General features: G+C 35.2%; 1 protein-coding gene and 1 long non-coding RNA gene across 3 annotated transcripts; both read left to right on the top strand.

Moving 5' to 3' along the window:
- The first annotated feature begins 3,673 nt into the window (after nucleotides 1-3,673).
- LOC120086111 (protein DNA-DAMAGE INDUCIBLE 1) lies at nucleotides 3,674-19,305 on the top strand. Of its 2 annotated transcripts, none has more exons than XM_039042557.1 (16): nucleotides 3,674-4,017; nucleotides 4,162-4,194; nucleotides 4,448-4,575; nucleotides 5,471-5,579; nucleotides 7,039-7,155; nucleotides 7,238-7,303; nucleotides 7,612-7,674; nucleotides 7,755-7,799; nucleotides 8,023-8,084; nucleotides 11,923-12,016; nucleotides 12,214-12,306; nucleotides 12,403-12,472; nucleotides 12,563-12,633; nucleotides 18,019-18,073; nucleotides 18,495-18,520; nucleotides 18,989-19,305. In XM_039042557.1, the coding sequence occupies exons 1-16, from the start codon at nucleotides 3,952-3,954 to the stop codon at nucleotides 19,112-19,114; spliced, it is 1,224 nt and encodes a 407-aa protein (XP_038898485.1). In that variant the 5' UTR covers nucleotides 3,674-3,951; the 3' UTR covers nucleotides 19,115-19,305. The 2 variants fall into 2 exon arrangements, with proteins under 2 accessions (XP_038898485.1, XP_038898486.1); XM_039042558.1 differs by having other exon boundaries at nucleotides 3,675-4,017; nucleotides 18,498-18,520.
- LOC120086112 lies at nucleotides 12,640-16,977 on the top strand. Its single transcript, XR_005484156.1, has 2 exons — nucleotides 12,640-14,775; nucleotides 15,096-16,977. It is a non-coding gene; the product is annotated as an uncharacterized LOC120086112 (long non-coding RNA).
- Nucleotides 19,306-19,844: the final 539 nt, after the last annotated feature.

Below are 19,844 nucleotides of genomic sequence, written 5' to 3'. Positions count from 1 at the left end.
TTCCCTCTTCCCAGCGCACAGTATGAGGAAGAATATCAACAAAATCAAGCAAGGAATTGGGGAGTCATTGTTCGAATACTGGGAATGATACAAGAGGCTTTATGGAAGTTTCTCCTATCATTAAATTTTCGATCAACTACTCAAACAATATTTTTATTCTGGATTGCTTGCAGGTGGCAAGAACACCGTAGATGCTACTGTAGATGGAGTTTTAGCTGAAAAAACTCCTACAGAGGCTCATGAGCTGATTTCAACCATGGTAGAAAATTCTCAAAAGTTTGGCACTAGAGCAACTGATGTGGATACCTCGAGCTCTAGGGAAATTAATGAATTAAAATCTCAAATTTTTTATTTAACTTTTCTTTTGAAACAGGTTACTATTGGAGGCACTCAACAAGTTAAAGCTTGTGGAGCTTGCAATGTGTATGGACATACATCTAAAGTGTGCCCAAAGGCTCACTAGGAGGTTAACGCCATAGAAGGATACCAAAGGAAATACAACTGCAACAGTAACAGTATAATCCGTGGTGGAAGGATCACCCCAATTTTAAATGGGGCCATCAAGGGAACAATCAACAACCGTCTTCATCTTCACGTATGTCACTTGAAAGTATAGTTAAATCCTTTGCTGATAATTCTCTTAAATTCCAATAGGAGATCCATCAGCTACAGAAGGATTCTCTTTAGTTTCAGCAGAAAACTAGGATGGGGTTGAGTAATCTTGGCACTCAGATCACCCAATTGGCGACTATAATCAACAGGTTGGAAAGCAAGTCCTCAGTTAAACTCCTAACTTAACCATCACAACGTTAGTGCCATGGCTTTGAGAAGTGGTAAGGAGCTTCCATCTGTAGCTCCACCACCAGCTGCTTCTCTTATTATCCCTCTTGTGGTTACTTCTAATGAGGTAGAGAAAAGTAAAGAGAGCTAGAAATAAGCACCTAAGCCTCCAGTCACTTAAGTAAGTCCAGTTCCCCTTTTTCCTCTAATCTATTTGTGCCTAAGGCTCTTTTTTCCAACAGGCTAGCCAAGCATAAGAAGAGCATAGTGGATAATGAAATTCTTGGGACCTTCAAAAAATGCAAGTGAACATCCCACTCCTTGGCGCAGTGAGACAAATTCCTAGGTATGCCAAATTCTTAGAATTATGTACCAAAAAGAGAAAAGAAAAAAATGAAGAACGGGTCGTGGTGAGTAAGAATGTTTCCACCATGCTTAAACATAACATGCCCAAAAAATTCCACGATCCAGGTATGTTTGCTCTACCCTATGTAATAGGAGATAGGAAGATTTGTCATGCCATGCTTGATTTGGATGCATCGATAAATGTTATACCTTACCACGTGTATGTTGATCTGAAGTTGAATGACTTATAAAAGACATTCGTAACAATACAGTTAGCCGATAGGTATTATTTTGAACCTTTACGAGTTGTAGAGGATATCTTTGTTGTAGTTAATGCCCTAAATCTCGTAGAGTTTTGTAGTTTGTAATTGTATTGTTTAAACATTTTATTTATGTAATAAAAAAATGAGATGTTTTATTTGACATTTAGTAGCATTAAACCCACAAACCAATAAACTAACATCGAAGGTTATCATCTGTAGCTTAAACATGTATGTAGAGACATATAGGTGGATCATATTCAAGTGATAACCTAAATGGTCTGTAGTAGATGGATGAGGCTGGATATCTTATCCTGGTGATACTACGAATACAACCCACTTTATAGATGTTACAATTGTTGTAAAGTGTTACAAATGATCTTATCCTGATCATTCATATGAAAACATGTGAGCGGGGTATTTTATACAAAGGAGTTTGTATAAGACCGGACCACGAAATGACTAGCCTCATTATACACCACCGTTCATAATTGAGACTTACATTTCATAAGGATGACCATAGGTAACATGACCTAAATTCTGAGTGAGTTGTGAACTCCTTCCTATGAAGGTGGTTCTTTGATTTGTATGGGTGAGAGTGGCCAGATCGCCAACTCAATAAACCTACTATTTTGGGAATTCATGATCTATAATTTTCATTATGTGTAAAATTGAAATTGAGACTGATCTACGTTTCCGCTCAAGGCCTTCACAGGTTCCTTCAACTATGATACCCGTAGTAAACTGTTAACGTTATAAAATGTATCATGTTTTAATGTATTTCCAAAATTAATATAATATCTTTTTAAATTATCATCATCCAATGACTTTAAAAATTTTATATCAAATAAGAAGTTAAGAATATTTTCGATATTTTCGTATACTTGAAATTGTTTAAATTTATTTTTAAGTGAAAAAATTGTTTCATCTATAATATAATAAAAGTAATCAATTCTAAAAGAATAAGTGATCATGTTTTTTCAATGTCAACATTCTCATCCATTTGTTTTATTAATTTTAATTTGAAACCAAACGTTGTTTTCGAAAATTGTAAAAAATAAAAATTTATTTATGTTTTTTACTAATTTTTTATTTTTGAAGACAAATTTTCAAGCACAAACAGACGGGACCTAAGTTTACTTTAGTTAAATATTGAATTTAGGAATCTTTCTATTCCAACTAAACTATGATTAACAAAATTATAAAATAATTTGAATTCTTATTTATTTATTAGATTAAACAATATTTGGAACCAAAAAACAATATTTGAATAACAAACTTAATTATTAGGATATCCCAATAGATTAACAAAATCACAAAATAATAAAAATATGACATATTTAAATAAATATATTAAAAAGTTTCTAATGCGCAACTAATTCATATCAATTGTGAGATAAAACACCGCACAGTTTACAAATTTGTTACAAATTACAAAGCAACATAAAATTTTGTAACATTGTGTATACGTTAAAAGTTCTAAATTTATTCTCATATATTATTAATCAAGCAAGATTTTTTTTTTTTGATATTCGTAGTATTTGGACCAATTTACGGGTACCTAAGCTAATCTTACGGAACAACCAACTTGATCTATAATATTTTGAGTCTCAAGAAAACTCATAGAAAATTAATTACTAGGTCACCACAAATTAAATTCTTGATCTCTTAGTCATTTATTGAGACTATGTCTCCTTAAATCAGATGAATGATAATTATATTTTATTTTATTTTTGAGATTGTGACAAAATAAGATATTTAAAATATGAAAAAGATAAATATCAGTAATTATATGCATAGGATGAATTATGGGTGAGCATGATAGATCGAAAAATCGAGTCGATCGATCAAACTGATTGGATTGAAGTCGGTCGATCGAAGAAGAGGAGGAACTCGAACGGTATCACTCTACAAAAATCCAAACCGATAAAATTTTAATTTTTTTAAAAGAATAAAATCGATCACAATCTATCAATGACAGATTTGCACTCTTCGACGTTCGAGATTGGTTCTGTGGTAATTTCATCGAAAAATTGATTTCGCTGCACATATTTAGGATGAATTGACGACATAAATATTAATAATAATCACATACCAAATTTTTATAAAGAAATCATTATTAAATTTGATAACGATGAACGTAGTTCTTCTAAAAACACAAAATTGTACTCATTTCTTTTTTTTTTTTTAAAGAAAACACTCATTAGATACAAAACAAATAGATAAAAACAAATTTAAATTTAAATTTAGAGTTATTGGTATAAAGAATTAATGATGAAGCATTCCAATCCCTAGAATTTGATTTTGAACGGCCTCAACTAACATCGAATTGAGGAATTGGAAAAGGGGAAGGGAAAAGAGAAAAACCGAATACTGTAGTCAATTAACGACTGTGCTCATCTCCCCCCGCAAGAAAATAAAAAGCTTTCTTAATCTCCAAGTTCTTCGTAAGGTTGAATTCTAGCTCCGTAATTTAAATCAGATTTCTCCACGAAAACTTTCACATCGTGGAGCAACAGCAGAGAATCCAAAGTGATTCAGTTCACAGAAGAAGAAGAAGAAGAAGATGAGAATCACTGTAATGACAGCCGACGAACAGATTCTTTCCTTGGATGTTGATCCCAATGAATCTGTAAGTTTCTTTATCTTGTTCATTCAGAAAACCCCAACTCCAATTTCCTGCATTATCTTCTTCCTTCCATTATACCTACCCAACTTTTCTTTTGCCCTGGATTGCTTGCTGATGTTGAAGCTTTTCCTCTTTGCTGCCAAATAGGTTGAGAACGTGAAAGCTCTGCTTGAGGTTGAGGTGAGAATTCGTCTTTTATATTGATTATTGTGATCGGTAGCTGAGGAAATTTGGGGTTTAGAACTTGTGGGTGTTGAACATTTGGATCTTTATTGGGGAAACCGGGGGAAAGAGTTAGCCCCTTTGGCGAATTTGCTGCATTTTGTGATCCAAAACTATCGTACATTTAAGATTAAGTCCTGGAGAAGTTCTCCCTTTTAATGGTTATGGTTAGCTCATTCTATTTATGTTTTTGACTTTTGTTGCTGCTCAGACCCAAGTACCGCTTCAGCGGCAGCAGCTGCTGTACAATGGAAAGGAGATGAAAAATTTTGAAAAATTGAGTGCTTTGGGTGTTAAAGACGAAGATTTGATTATGATGGTATCAGTTGGCGATTCTAGGTACTTTTCTCTTATTCTCAGACTGCAGCATCTTTAATTTTGATATGAAGGTGTAGCCTTATAGCTATAGGATACCTGATTACATAGCCTTCCGTATATTTCATCAAATCAACAAGTTGCTGATGTTCGCACTAAAGGGTTACTCAGGAAATTTTTTGACTAATGTATTAGCAAGTTGGGTCTGATTGACATCTACACCCCAACTTGATGTGGAGTGTTGAAACTAAGGGACTTGGGTGATTGTATATAGGCCTGGGGGTATGATAGTAATTTATCTTACTCTAATTTTCTTTCCTTTTTTGTATTAAGGCTTGTTGGAGCTTATAATAAGAACCCTTGTGTATCTTTCATATTATGTTAAAAATAATAAAAAGGAGACTCTCTATCATGATTTTTTCTCCTTGTTCTCGGGTTTTCTACGTAAACCTCGTGTCTTCTATTTCTGTCTTTTAACAGCCAACATAATCGTTACTTCTTTAAACAAAAAACTAGAGTATTGTATTGGAATAGGGGGTTCAGTAGAAATGACCAGAAAGCTCCTTTGAACTTTGTCCTTGAAACTCAAATTACTACTCATCGCAATAGCAGTTATAATTTTTTGTTCTTCTTTTTTGGACATACACCAACAAGACTATTTTACCTTACTGTTCAAGGAACAAGTGGATTGGTGAGTTTCTTTTACAAGTTCTTGAATAACTTCTTCGTGGTTTTGTGGGAAGAGTTTTGTGAAATATAGTGATTGCTTTTGAAGTCACCTTTCTCTTACTAATCATGTGTTTGATGTTTGTGGAAATTGAATTGTGCCTTCTGTCTTGTTAAATCTATACAATTTACACGTTATTTTACACACCCATGCATGCTTTTTATTCATAATATAATATCCATTACCTTGCAGTGCTTCTACCAATAATTTGAGCTTCAATCCAGATGGTTCTGCAGTGAACCCTGAAGCCTTCCAGCAACACATTAGACGTGATTCAAATACAATGGCTCAACTTTTTCAGGTAAAAACTAACATATTGCTTCATTACGAGATTTGCTATTGAGATAGAAGTCACAACTTATCCTTTTTACCCGGGCAAGAAAACAAAGTTTCATTGATTTTTCAAGAGTTACAGTGAGGGTATAGAGACTCCACTTAAAAGATTACGTGAAAGCAAGCCAGATTAGAATTGATTGCACTTACATAACAGTCAGTCTTACAGAAGTCACTAGAATTATCTCACAAGAAGCCGCTTGATATTTAATTAATTCCCACCTACCCTCCTATCGCCAGAATATTTGTCTTCAAACAATATTGGATTCCTTTCAGCCGAAATTCCTTAAAACAATGCTCGAATCATATTAACCCACAAATTTTTTTTGAGTCTCTAAAGAATCTATTCCCTCAACTAATTGTGAACTATAAGCCTATAATTCTCAATAGTGGGACAACAAACTCAAGAGATTCAAAATCTTTTGTATGAGAAAATCCTAAAACTTTTTTATGGAAGAACAAATGAAAACCGTTCATCCTGCCTTTGGACTTAGCTCACATACTTAGGTTGATATTCCAAAAAGGACAGCAATTTTGAAGTGCAATCAGATGCATTTACAAGAAGATATTCTCAAAACCATAATTGTTATTTTTTTTTGTTCTCATCGGTGTTTTAAAAAGCCTTCTCAGGCGTGTACCTAGGCTCAAGACGCAGGTCAAGGTGAGACTCACAAATAAGGCGTGCTTTAGGCACGCACCTTTTATGAATCCCCAAGGCTTTAAGCCCTGGGCCTTGGGACTTTCTCATTATTTTTAAAATGATAGTTATAAGTAAGGGTTTTTCCTTCTTTATTAACTAAAAAAATCAAATTTACTATGCCTAAATGCAAAAACTTCTTGTTTTTAGGGGTCTTTTTTTCATTTTTCCATTTTAACTATGCTCTCTCTTCTTTATGTATTACTTTTATATATAGTATGCCTCACAAAAAAAAGCATGCGCTTATTTTTGTGTCTTGTGCTTAAACCCAGAAGACTATTGTGCTTTATTTCACCTTGAGTTTTAAAAAACACTGGTTTACGTGAACTTTTTGGTCTTCCATAGTGCATCACTGATGATGAAAGAGGTTGGTTTGAATCTCTCAACCTCACATATGATTTGATATTCCAAATACTTAATACCATCCACCTTTGAAATCAAAGATTTTATCTGAAACTAACACAGACCTAAAGTGTTCAAGCTCCACATCTCATAACCGGGAACCAAACAAGCTATATGATTTTTCTTATGTATGCATTTGATTTCCAGTACTTGAATAGTTCAAACACAAACAAACACGATAGCAAGATGTTAGATCATGATTGCTATGTACGGCGAGCACAGGGAAATTGATTACATGTATCAACTTGTTTCTGTATTGAGTTTCATTTTCTTTTTGATGATTATGCAACTAGTGAGTAATTGTTCAAGTCATACCTGGGCTCTGCAGAGTGATCCTGAATTGGCACAAGCTATTGTTGGAAACGACCTTAATAATCTGCAACAGATTTTAAGAGCGCGTCATCGTCAAAGATCTGTATTACAGCGTCAACAAGAAGAGGAGATGGTGAGTAGGTTATTAATTATTCTCCATTAATAGCCTAAGTGATCTGATCTGATTTTGATTTTCCTTGTTTCTGGTTTGTTAGGCCCTTCTGTATGCAGATCCTTTTGATGTCGAGGCCCAAAAGAAGATTGAAGCTGCTATACGCCAGGTTAGATTATTTTATCATCTTGTTTTCTTCCAGCATAAATTACAAGTTGTTTCCCAGTGACATTTTCAGGTCAAATGGTGAGTTAGAACTTCTTAGGGCTCATATGAAGATTATTTTTCCACCACAAAATTAGGATAACAAGAGGGCTCTATGGGGTCTTGTTTTAGATTTCTTTGTTTACTGCACACATACATAATTCTCTCCTGCTTGAAATGGAAGAGTTATTGACACTAAACCTAGTTTGATAGTTACCTCAGTTTTCATTTTATGAAAATGATTTCTGTTTTAAATTTCCAATACATATACAGAAAGGAATTGATGAAAATTGGGCTGCAGCTCTTGAACACAATCCTGAAGCTTTTGCAAGGGTGGTAAGTGTTACATTGACTAACATTGTCCACTTGTATTGTATTTTGTTTCATGGTTTGACGTTTCATGTGTAACTCTTCAGGTCATGTTATACGTTGACATGGAAGTTAATGGTGTTCCATTAAAGGTAAGTGGATCTAACACACATAATTCATTTTACTTTTTATTCTACTACAGTTTAGAAAATGTGAGAAGGCACTGCATTTCAACTTGTTACTTTCGTTAATGGTCCTTGATCAATAAATAAATAATTTTAGAACAGATTCAACTGTTTGTGATATATGGACATTATTTCTGTACGTCAACTGAGAAGAGAAAAAGGTTTAAGTGTTTTAATGGTATTGTTTTAGGCATTTGTTGATAGTGGAGCTCAATCAACAATTATATCAAAAAGCTGCGCTGAGAAATGTGGGTATGTGGAATCTATGCATCGTCTGATTTTCCCCTCTATACTGGCATTAGTACTTGGCTTTCATCATCATTATTTCTATTCATTGCCTGATTAGATTTTTAAAATGCATAACATGTGACATAATCTAGCAAGAAAGAAAATAACTGTTATAATGCCCAGCTCTAATTCGCTGCATGTTGTTTTGTTCCTTTTTTCTTTTTAATTCTACTTTTTTATAACCATTGGCCACGACATTATCAAAATTTCTAATGGGTCTAATCACCAAGAAGGATCCAACCAACCTATGTTAATCTTGTTTAAAATGTGCAAGCACGCCATTAGTGTAATAAGATTTAGGATAACTTAGTTTAATCCTGGATCAATTCCTTTTTTCCTATTTTAGAAATTAGTGTCCTTTTAATTTTCCTTTTAGTTATCCTTTCAGGATTCTTTCTTGCATCTAATTCTCTATAAATAGAGAATCCCCCTCTTGTATACAATAACTTTTCATTATTAATGAAGACTTGATTAGATTCTTGGAGAGAATTCTCCTTTTATCTCTTTTGGCCACATCAATTTGGTATCACAGTCGTTTGAGCCAATGTTGACTGCTGTTGGGGAAAGACCGGAAAACTCTTTATGACGCTGATCACAAGAGGGAGCTTTGTGAGTTGTGCTTGTTGCCGAACAACACACACCTAACTAGGGGGAACCCTTTAAATTCAAGAAGTGTGAAGAAATTTGAAGAATTATCCCATAATGGAATTTTATAGAAGAACTAATATGTTTTGGAGAAGAAATCATTATCTTGGTTATGAAGAACGACCAAGAAAGGTTGAAACATATTCAAGAAAATCCAAGAATCAGTCCTACAACAACTATGATGCTGAAACTTATTCAAGAACACCCAATTTGTATATCAATCTTGAAATATTGAAGGAAATAAAGGAGGGAGTATTAGAGATCCCACATTTGTTAGGAAAGATGACGCAAAACATGGATCGACTTCCAAAACAATGGCAAGAGTTCAAAAAAGAAACAATTTAAGAAAATACAACCAAGAGCTTGTTGGATTAATAGAGGATCAAGAACTCATCAAAATGGTTAGTGAAATTGTGCAAAAAATGAATGGAGTAGAAAAAAAAAAAAATCAGTTGAAGACAAGTCGAATAAGGAAGGTAGAAAGATTGAGGAGCTTGTGTCGAAAGAAGAAAAAATCGATGGAACTAACACAGAGGTTGCTCAATTTGTATCAGATGATGAGGAACGATTAATTGATAAAATCAAAGATGGAGGTGTTGAAGAAGATGAAGTCACTGCAAAGAATGTGTCCATTCGTTTAGATCAATTAATTGAGGCACACATAGCTTCTCCACCAGAAGAGAATAGAGTAGAAATTAACCTTGGTCACCAAGGAAGACAACAAAGGAATGAACAACACTAGTGGTATGCAAGAAATGCCCAAGATTTACCAAGAATCGTTCAAGAACAACCAAGATTAAGATTATATTAGAGGAAATATTGGCCGGATGTGAATTCTTCAAGTGTGGAAGAAAAAGATATCCATGAGCAACCTAATCCGAAGAAAATTGAAAATCTTTTTCCTCCATTCTCGGAGGGGTCTGCATATATTTTGAGAACAGAGGATTTTTTGAACAACTTAATTCTTGGGTTCATTAGTGATAATATTGATGGAAACAATTTTATTTTTCAAGAGTCAAATATTCGATATATTGGTGTGGCTCATGAAATTTAGTTGTTATTGGTGCCCGATGTTCAGAGATGTTTCTATTTGAATGACTTACTTTTTTATTTTTACCTTCACTTTCGTTTTAAAACTCGAGGATGATTTTTTTTTTTTTTGGGGGGGGGAGGGAGGAGGGGTATAGAATATGATGTAATAGGATTTAGGATAACTTGGTTTCTTCCTTGATTAATTCATTTTTTTTTCTATTTTAGAAATTAGTTTCCTTTTAGTTATCCTTTTAGAATTCTGTCTTGCATTTAATTCTCCACAAATAGAGAATCCCCTCTTGTATACAACTTTTCATTATTAATAAAGACTTGATTGGATTCTTAGAGAGAATTCTCCGGTTTTTCTTTAGCTACATCAATTGGACATTACCAAAATCTTTGGACATTATGCAACAAAAGGAGACATTTAGGAGCCACACAAAGTGAGCGTAATGGAGAAGGGAATTCCATTTCAAGGGAATTCCATTTCTCTCCACCTAGAGTCTTCCTCTCGTCTACCATTCCATCCAAGGAAGAAGCCTTCCTAACGTAATGACACAACTACAGATAATAATGTATTGGCAACTCTACTGTTACCTGAAGTGGATAATAAGGGTAGGGGATCCCTCTTCCCCCATCCCTTACACTGTTTTGTTTCCTCTTTTGGTCATCATATATACCTCTTTTTCTTATCACAGACACACACACAAATATATATAATAAAAGTAAGAAGAGAAAAAAAATCCACCAGAAGGATCCTATCCATAGTTTCTCTTAATAGTTTTGCATAGTAAATCTTTTACTTTTGAAGATTAACCACAGAGCCTATTAGTAACAGGAGCAAGGTTTCTTTCTGACATTTTCATTTTCCCAAAACTTCTTGAAAGGAACATGAATGCACAACCAAAAATAGAAACATTACAGAGCATCATTTTCTAAAAAAATTGAAAAGATGAATATGGAAAGCATATTAACAATAAACTATGATTTTGGGAAATATTTTACTGACTTCACTATTTAGTATTGTCAAACATATTAAATTATATGATGTAAATATTTCAGGATGCATACTCATATTCTGAACTCAACTCGACTTAAAGCAAATTTATCTATTTTTACTAAATTGTATTTTTTTGGGAAAAGAAACATTTCATCCTTAAATGAAATAAGGAAGGGAAACCCCAACATCTATAGGTGATTATAGGTTTTTTTCTTAAAAGGTTTCATGTTTCACATTGGACATCGGTTTTGAAGCTATTTTGTAATTATTCATTGGGTAACATCTTGCTTGGTTGGAAACCTTTTCTTTAGGAGGGTTGCTTTTGTGGGCTTGTCTTTTGTATGCCCTATATTATTTCATTTTTCTCGTTGAAAGTTGTTGATTCTATTAAAAAAAGGGTGATTACAGCATAACTAATTGGAAACTAAATAAGAGAAGCTATAATGTGTAAAAGGGTGCTTAGTTTTGCACCAAAAAAATGCAGTAGACATAACCAAGTCCATAAAGCTATCAAAAGAGGAAAAGAAAAAAAAAAAATTCCTGAAGAGTGCTTAGTTTAGTAAATTGTATCCCCAAGGACTAAACATTTTTCAACAATGAGATTGGACCAAGTGTATCACAAGATGTGTTCCAAATGGAACTGTTTCACCTTCAAATATCATTCCTTTCTACATGTTCTTACGCCATTTCATCAAATTCAAGTGAGTAAAATATTGATCTTGTATCTTTTTGTGCCGGAAATTTAAATTGAAAATTAGAGAGTTGAAGTTGTTTAGGTGGGTGGCTTGTATGGTGGTGTGACATCCATTTGATATTCTACTTGTGAATAATATACTTTAGATACCTAACACACACTTGAATACAATCCAGATCTTACTTTATTTCAATTGCCTCTTCGAAGTATCTACAACAAAATATCTGCTTGGTCATTTACTTCTAACTATCGATGTTGATTTCCTTGCTGGTGATATCATTAATTCTATGACTGTGCTAGTGAAGGGTGACCAATGCTGTTTAGATGGCTGCTGTATCTTTTTTGCAAATGCAGATATTATATATAGGATCGAAACATTGAGGTTGATTTTGCCCTTTTTTTTTTTCTGGGGTTGGGGGGCTGATCATCAGATTGTTGAGGCTTTTAGATCAACGCTACAAGGGTATTGCTCGTGGAGTAGGCCAATCAGAGATCTTAGGTCGAATCCATGTAGCTCCAATCAAGGTATGGAGTCACTAGTATTCTTTCTCGTTTGAACCAGGCCCTATGTGCAGTAATGTAATTTTGTTTCACTTGGTAAACCAAGCTACATAATCTTGACTCTTGAGTATCATTTTTTCATCAATAAATTTCCTTGTGTTTGGTGAAGGAATTTAATTTGCTTACTCCTGTCTGAAATCTTTACCGGTCTCTTTTTTTAGATTGGTAATATATTCTACCCCTGCTCATTTCTGGTACTGGATTCTCCAAATATGGACTTCCTATTTGGTCTGGATATGCTACGGAAACACCAGGTAGCACTCTATGCTTTACTGGATTTGAAACTCATGGTTGAACTTGTTGATATCATTCCTTCGTATTGTTTGAAAAGTGTAGCTATTTTCTTGCAGTGTATTATTGATTTGAAGGAGAATGTTTTGAGAGTTGGTGGAGGAGAGGTCTCTGTACCATTTTTGCAAGGTTGGTATTTCTAGTTTGCAAATTTGATCTCCACCCACACATTTTTTAATTATACTGAAGTGTCCTCTCGTGTCAAAACTTTATGCGCAGAGAAAGATATTCCCGCTTCTCTTTTTGATGAGGAAAGGCTCTCTAAGGAAGCCTCTAGCTCTGGAGCACCAGTGAGTTCTTAAATATTGTTCTCTTGCTAAATTTCTTATATTTGCATTTCATAGTAATTTGGAAACAAGTTATAGTGTCCGTACATTTCACCAACGTCTACAAAGAAATTTAAATCCTGAATTTCTGGATGTAATCTTTCCAAATTGTAGTATCATGTTTGCCAAAAGTCAATGCAAACTGATCTGTTCAAGTTTCTTGTACGACTCTGGATTTGATGATGATGGGATAAATTTTATGTCATTGCTGGTTTCAACTTTCCATTAACCATATTGAAATTAGGGTTTTTTACTCTAGGGGCATTTTTGTCTTTTTCATTGTATCCTAGGGTTTCCCTTTTTTCTATTTAAGCTGGTGGTCACATTGTATTCAGTGTATCAGTTTTCTAATAAGAATCCTTTTATCCCGTGGTTTTTTCTCCCTGATTAGGGTTTTCCACGTAAATCTTGGTGTGCTATTTTTCTTTCTCTATTCTGTTTTTCATCATAGTATCAGAGCATGGAGACAAAACCTTGGCCACCATTGAGGAAAATCCAATAGGAGAATCCCAAACCAATAATCTAGATATAACCAGTATTATCCAAAAAGCCATTGATAGATATTTTCAATCTCTTCTTCCTTACTTTCAATGTGATGACCACCAAACCCATTCCGACGAGCCAGTTGCGACCAAATCGACGACTAGATCCAGTCCCCAGCCGCAACCAGCCACGAACAGACCAATCGCGACCAGATCCAGTCGCCAGTCACAATCAGCCGCGACCAGGCTAGCCACGACCAGATTGGCGCCACGATAGGTGCTACCCAGTCACGACCGGCGCCCAACTCTTCACGCCTGATGCCGTCCCAGGTCTTCGGCGCCCAGATCTTCACCGGCGCTTCGTCTCAGTCGCCGGCGATGCCCTGTTCCTCGAACCATACCCACTTTGTCTCTCAGCCGAACCAGAAAACCGACGACAGATTTGTGGGTTTTTCTCAGCCTAATATGAGCAATAGATTGGGGCTGTTTTCGCCAGTCATGGGTGAATTTGGAGGGGGAGATTCTTCATCTTACCACCAGGACCAAGGGAGTATAATCCAGGATCAAGTTTCTCAGTTGCAGCTGGAGATTAAACGACAAAACGAGATGTTCCAACAGCAGATAGTTGCTATTGGGGAAGCCCTGGGATCGACATCTAATATCAAACTAGATCCAAATCAATATTCTGAAAATTCGGTGACTTCGTTCCCTACTTACTCCTCAAATTTTTGTTCTGGAGCTATAGGCAACTCTTCTAGCTTTATTATAGGAGAAAAGTTGTTACTTCTCTTGGTCCCAATCCATTAAAATGACCCTCGAGGGTCGTCACAAATTTGGATATTTGACAGATGAAGTACCAAAACCAAGGATAGGTGATCCCCAAGAGCGAATTTGGAAAGGAGAAGATTCTTTGTTGAGATCAATTTTGATTGGAAGTATGGAACCTCAGGTTGGAAAACCCTTATTATATGCAGCCATAACCCGTGATATTTGGGAGGCAGCCCAAAAACTCTACTCCAGGAGACAGAATGTCTCTCGTTTATATCCCTTACGTAAGCAGGTCCATGAATGCAAATAGGGGACAATGGACGTTACTGCTTACTTTAATAAACTGTCTCTCTTGTGGCAAGAGATGGATTTGTGCCGTGAAATGATTTGGAACTGTCCTTGTGGAGGAGTTTTACATTATTAGTCTGAGAAAACTGACTGCATGTTTGACTTTCTTGCCAGACTCAACTCTAAATTTGATACTATGCGAAGCTATATATTGGGGACCAGACCTCCCTAATGGAAGTCTGTTCTGAAGTTCGCCTGGAGGAATGTAGGTTGAGGGCCATGAACAGTACACCTGTAACACCAACAGATTCCGCTGCTTTCAAAACATCAGGCCCTGTCCAAGATAAGCAGATCAGTAAGCCGCCCCCAATGTGTGAACATTGCAAGAAACCCTGGCACATGAAAGATCAGTGCTGGAAACTTCACGGCTGACTGCCAAATGGTAAGAAACGATAGCCAAGCCGGGCTCTTGTAGGTGAATCTATTATTGGAGATACTCAACCTCAGAATCAGAAAACCACTTAGAGCACTACTACTACAGTGGGAGTAAGTGCAATCGCTTAATCAGGTACTTTCCACTCCTTTGGCCTTGTGAGTATAATTGGTAATAAACTATGGATATTAGATTCAGGAGCCACAGACCATTTAACTGGTTCCTTTGATCAATTTTTGTCTTATCAACCTGGTGCTAGAAATGAAAAAATCAGAATTGCAGATGGGTCCTTTGCTCCCGTTGTTGGAAAAGGACGAGTGTCGCCCATTGCAGGCTTAATCCTCCAAGATGTGTTGCATGTGCCAAAAGTTTCTTACAATCTGTTATCTATTAGTAAAATTACAAGAGATTTGAAGTATCGTGTTATCTTCTCACCTGATGCTGTTGTTTTTCAGGATCTGAACTCGGGGATGACGATTGGCATTGCCCAGCATGACAGGGGACTCTATTTCCTCATTGAAAAAGCCTCATTTAGGATATGTGATAGGACTAGTTTGTTTTCTTCTCATTTTTCTATGTCTGAAATTGATTATATGTTATGGCACTATCGCCTAGGCCATCCTAATTTCCAGTATATAAATTATTTGTTTCCTCCTCTGTTTCACAATATTAATATTTCTAAGTTGAAATGCGATGTGTGTGTCCAAACCAAATAGCCTCGTGTTTCTTTCACGTCTCAACCTTATAAGCCCTCTAAACCTTTCACCCTGTTCCATAGTGATGTTTGGGGTCTGTCACCTGTTACTACCATAACTGGGAAGCGTTGGTTTATAACCTTTATTGACGATCATACTAGACTAACTTGGGTCTTTCTTCTAATAGACAAATCCGAAGTTACTTCGGTCTTCCAACAATTCTACAATTCTATCGAAACCCAGTTCAACGCCAAAATCGCTATTCTCCGGAGTGATAATGGTCGAGAATACCTTAATAACACCTTACGAGAATTCTTAATCTCAAAAGGAGTTGTCCATCAGAGTTCCTGTGCATACACCCCTCAACAAAATGGAAGCCTTTATATGGGTTAAAATAGTCCCCAAGGGCTTGGTTTGGCAGGTTTACTATGTTTGTGAAGTCGCAAGGGTATACACAGGGTCATTCTGATTATACTCTTTTCACTATAAAAGGTCAGTATCCGGGAAGATTGCAGTTTTGATTGTTTATGTTGATGACATTGTTATTTCAGGCAATGATGCCTCAGAGATTGACCGATTGAAGGCAAAGATGGCTGAGGAATTCGAAATCAAGGATCTTGGAAAACTAAGATACTTCCTTGGAATGGAAATAGCTCGATCGAAAGAAGGAATTTCAGTTTCCCAACAGAAGTATACTCTGGACTTGCTTAAGGAAACACGTATGACAAGTTGCAAACCAGTTGACTCTCCTATAGAAGTAAATGCAAAGTTAAGTAATATGAGTAAAGGTGTTCCAGTTAGTTAAGAAAGATATCAACGACTTGTTGGGAAATTAATATATCTCTCTCACACTAGGCCCGACATCTCATATGCAGTGAGTATGGTAAGTCAGTTTATGCAGTCTCCATATGAAGAACATATGAGGGCAGTGGAACACATTTTGAGATATCTGAAAACCTCTCCAGGGAAAGGTTTGATGTTTAGGAAAGCTGAAAGACGATGCATCGATGCTTACATCGATGCTGATTGGGCAGGATCAGTGGTAGATAGAAAATCGACGTCAGGGTATTGTACCTTTGTGTGGGGTAGTCTTGTTACATGGAGAAGTAAAAAACAAGGTGTTGTTGCCAAAAGCAGTGCCGAGGCTGAGTACAGGGCCATGAGTCTGGGAATCTGTGAAGAAATTTGGTTTGAAAAAATTTTAAAAGACCTTGATCAAAAGCATACTGGTCCAATGAAACTCTACTGTGATAATAAAGCTGCAATAAGCATAGCAAATAACCTAGTTCAACATGACAAAACAAAGCATGTGGAGATTGATCGACATTTCATCAAGGAAAGACTTGATAGTGGCAATATTTGTATTCCTTATATTTCTTCCAATCAACAGATTGCAGATGTCCTAACAAAGGGACTGCCCAGACAGCTGTTTGATGCATGTGTGAGCAAGTTGGGTCTTATTGACATCTACGCTCCAACTTGAGGAGGAGTGTTGAAATTAGAGTTTTTTTTACTCTAAGGGCATTTTTGTCTTTTTCATTGTACCCTAGGGTTTCCATTTTTTCTATTTAAGCTGGTAGTCACATTGTATTCAGTGTATCAGTTTTCTAATAAGAATCCTTTTATTCCGTGATTTTTTCTCCTCGATTAGGGTTTTCCACGTAAATCTTGGTGTGCTATTTTTCTTTCTCTACTCTGTTTTTCATCAAACCGATTAGCATATTTTATGTATGATAGAAGAATGTGGGTTGAATTTCAAGAAGAATACATGGGTGTTTGTTCATTATGATGCTTTTTGGTTATTGGAGTGAGATTGAAAATAAAAGTTGTAATTGATTACTTAGTCTAAGGTCAATGGTGCTTGCAGGTAGGGGCTCCTAATTGGCGTCTATTTAAAAATAAAGTCATTTACAAAATTGATCGCACACTATATTCGATATAATTTAAACTTGTGATATTAAGGGGCTCAAAAATCTTCCAAAGAAGTTGATTTATCCCTCAATTCCTTGCGACAATTTTATAGAATCAGAACTTAGGCCTGTTGGTTTTGATAGACCCTAAAAATACCAACTCTCCAGTCTTCACCCATGACAAACTCCATTGTAGGCTAGAAGGTTATGGGTTGCCACCCCCCACAATCAATAATCATGACAATTATTCTTGTAACGTGTTTTTTTTTTCTTTGAAAAGAAAACGATACTTTGCATTGAATAAATGAAAAGAGATTAGTGGTTAAATTATAAGGAAACAAAAGTAGCAAAAACAAAAATACAATAAAGATACTAAAGCAAACAACATATAAAGACCAAGCTGGAAAGACAGACATTCTAATTTAAACATAAATCTTGAATGGAAAATTCTGCATAAAACAAAGTCTATTCTTATAACATGTTAAAAAGGTTATATTATTATTATTATATAATGATAATTATCTATTTATATGATAATAATAAACAAAGAAGAGGGATTGAGTTATTAGAAATATTTCCTATAAAAAAAAAGAAAAAAAATTATTAGATATATTTTAAGGAGTAGGAGATAATGCTTTCAGGAAAAAGCAGTTGTAAAATATAAATCAAAGATGTTTTAGACTCGCGAGAAGAATTCAAAGTGTCTTGGATGAACAAATTTTCACATCTGCCTGTCTGTCTGAATCGTCCGTTTCATTGCTTGCTTTTTCCAGGTGGCTTCATCCCCAACAGATAACAGCAGAAATGCAAGAGCGGGCCAGCCTACAGGTTATAACAGTATACTTCTCTACACTGTGATGTCTTGATATCTTTGGTATTTTCCTAATGAAAAGATGTTAGGTTTAACCAATTGGGAGTCCTTTTTGTACCTCTCTAGCCTTGGAAATATCTCATCTCCCCCTTTTGTATGGTCTCTCGTTTAGTTGTTTTAATATGTGATTCATTTCTTATTAAGAAAAACATTTATATATGGTCACGCGGTCAGGGATTCAAAATCTCTTTCTAGGGTTATGGATATCCAAGAAGATTCTATCATAATATTTTCTCCTCCAACTGCATTTTTTATTGTTCATCTTGGCTGCTACTTTCGTTTGTAGACTTGTGAGGCTTTATATGTACACAGTCTCAAGAGGTGTTCGTTTCTTACTCTTGCCTCTAACTTTTATTTTGCCTTTTTCTTTCTTAAAAGCAGGAAATGTCGGGGGAGCAGCCCAGGTAAATTTCTTGTAAAAATTTATGTCTAATCACAAATTTAATCTTCAAATTTTGTTGGTTGTCTATTTGTTCCCTTAAACTGAAAAAATTGCACTTATTATCTTTAGTTGTGTTGTAATTTTATGTATAGTTGGTTTCACTCATCAAATGATGATATGAGATACTTATTGGACAATGAACATACTAAAGCGCTAGAAACTAGAAAGAAATGGTCCAGCTAGATAAAATAAGGCGGTGCGAGTACACATACTTGCCCGCCCCACTTATACTATGTTTTGTAACTCTACTTCCCTTTTGTCACATGTTTGTTATGTTCGCTGAATTAAGCAATATTTGACCCACAAATATGTCTTGCAATTTAAAGTTGGACATATTTTCAAAGATAAGGAACTAAATAGGCAAAATCATCAAAGTTGAGGGACTAAATTTATAATTTAACCACATGCTTTACCTCTATTGTGATTACAGGGTCTGGAATTCGAAGCTAAAGTAGCAAAGCTCGTAGAATTGGGATTCCAAAGAGAGGCTGTAATACAAGCTCTCAAACTATTTGATGGAAATGAAGAGCAGGCAGCTGGGTTTCTTTTTGGATGAGTAATCTGAATACAAAATGTTTGGAGTCCATTTCTTTTGTGGATTATCTGTTTTAGATTTTTATCAATTTAATCCACAAACATTCATCTGCTTGCTATTCTAATTTAAAACTTATATTCAAACAATATTTATGTTAAACCAAAAACTCAAACATTCTAATGTTATAATGGATAGGTTCAAGCTTTCATGTTTGTCTTTTCTTCCTTGTTCTAAAGATCAATTTATATGATGTGACGAATCTCCTGTTTCAGTAAGCCACAAGTCAGGATCTTATAAGTAATTTTATTTTCTTCAGTGTTGGTAAATATTCTTTCCAAGTTTGTATTAATATATTTCCTTACCCATTGAATTAGATATAAAAAATGTTCAAACTTTCCTTCAACTCGCAAGTGGTTAACTTAACTTTGGAGTACTAAACCATGTTTCGTGGGGGTAGTTTGAAGAATACTCTTGGCTCATTCATGAAGTACATATATAAAATGCATGTTTGATAGTGATTTTGAAATGGTATAAATTTGTCTAAAATATATTTGTTATAGGCAGGATTTTGTTAGACATGCATATCAAATACACAACCTATCCAAATCTTTGATTGTTCTGGATATCATGGATTTAGATGTGAACAATGAGAATAACTATTATGAAGTTATAATGAGGTTACTATCATATTGGATAGGTTAGCATTGTAAGGCAAGAGTTTGACAACATATTATTGACTAACTTTGACGAT

The sequence above is a fragment of the Benincasa hispida genome, chromosome 9, assembly GCF_009727055.1.
Source record: "Benincasa hispida cultivar B227 chromosome 9, ASM972705v1, whole genome shotgun sequence".
Classification (NCBI taxonomy): domain Eukaryota; kingdom Viridiplantae; phylum Streptophyta; class Magnoliopsida; order Cucurbitales; family Cucurbitaceae; genus Benincasa; species Benincasa hispida.
Note: the sequence above shows the minus strand (reverse complement) of the source record. Positions and strands in the feature narration are given on the sequence as shown.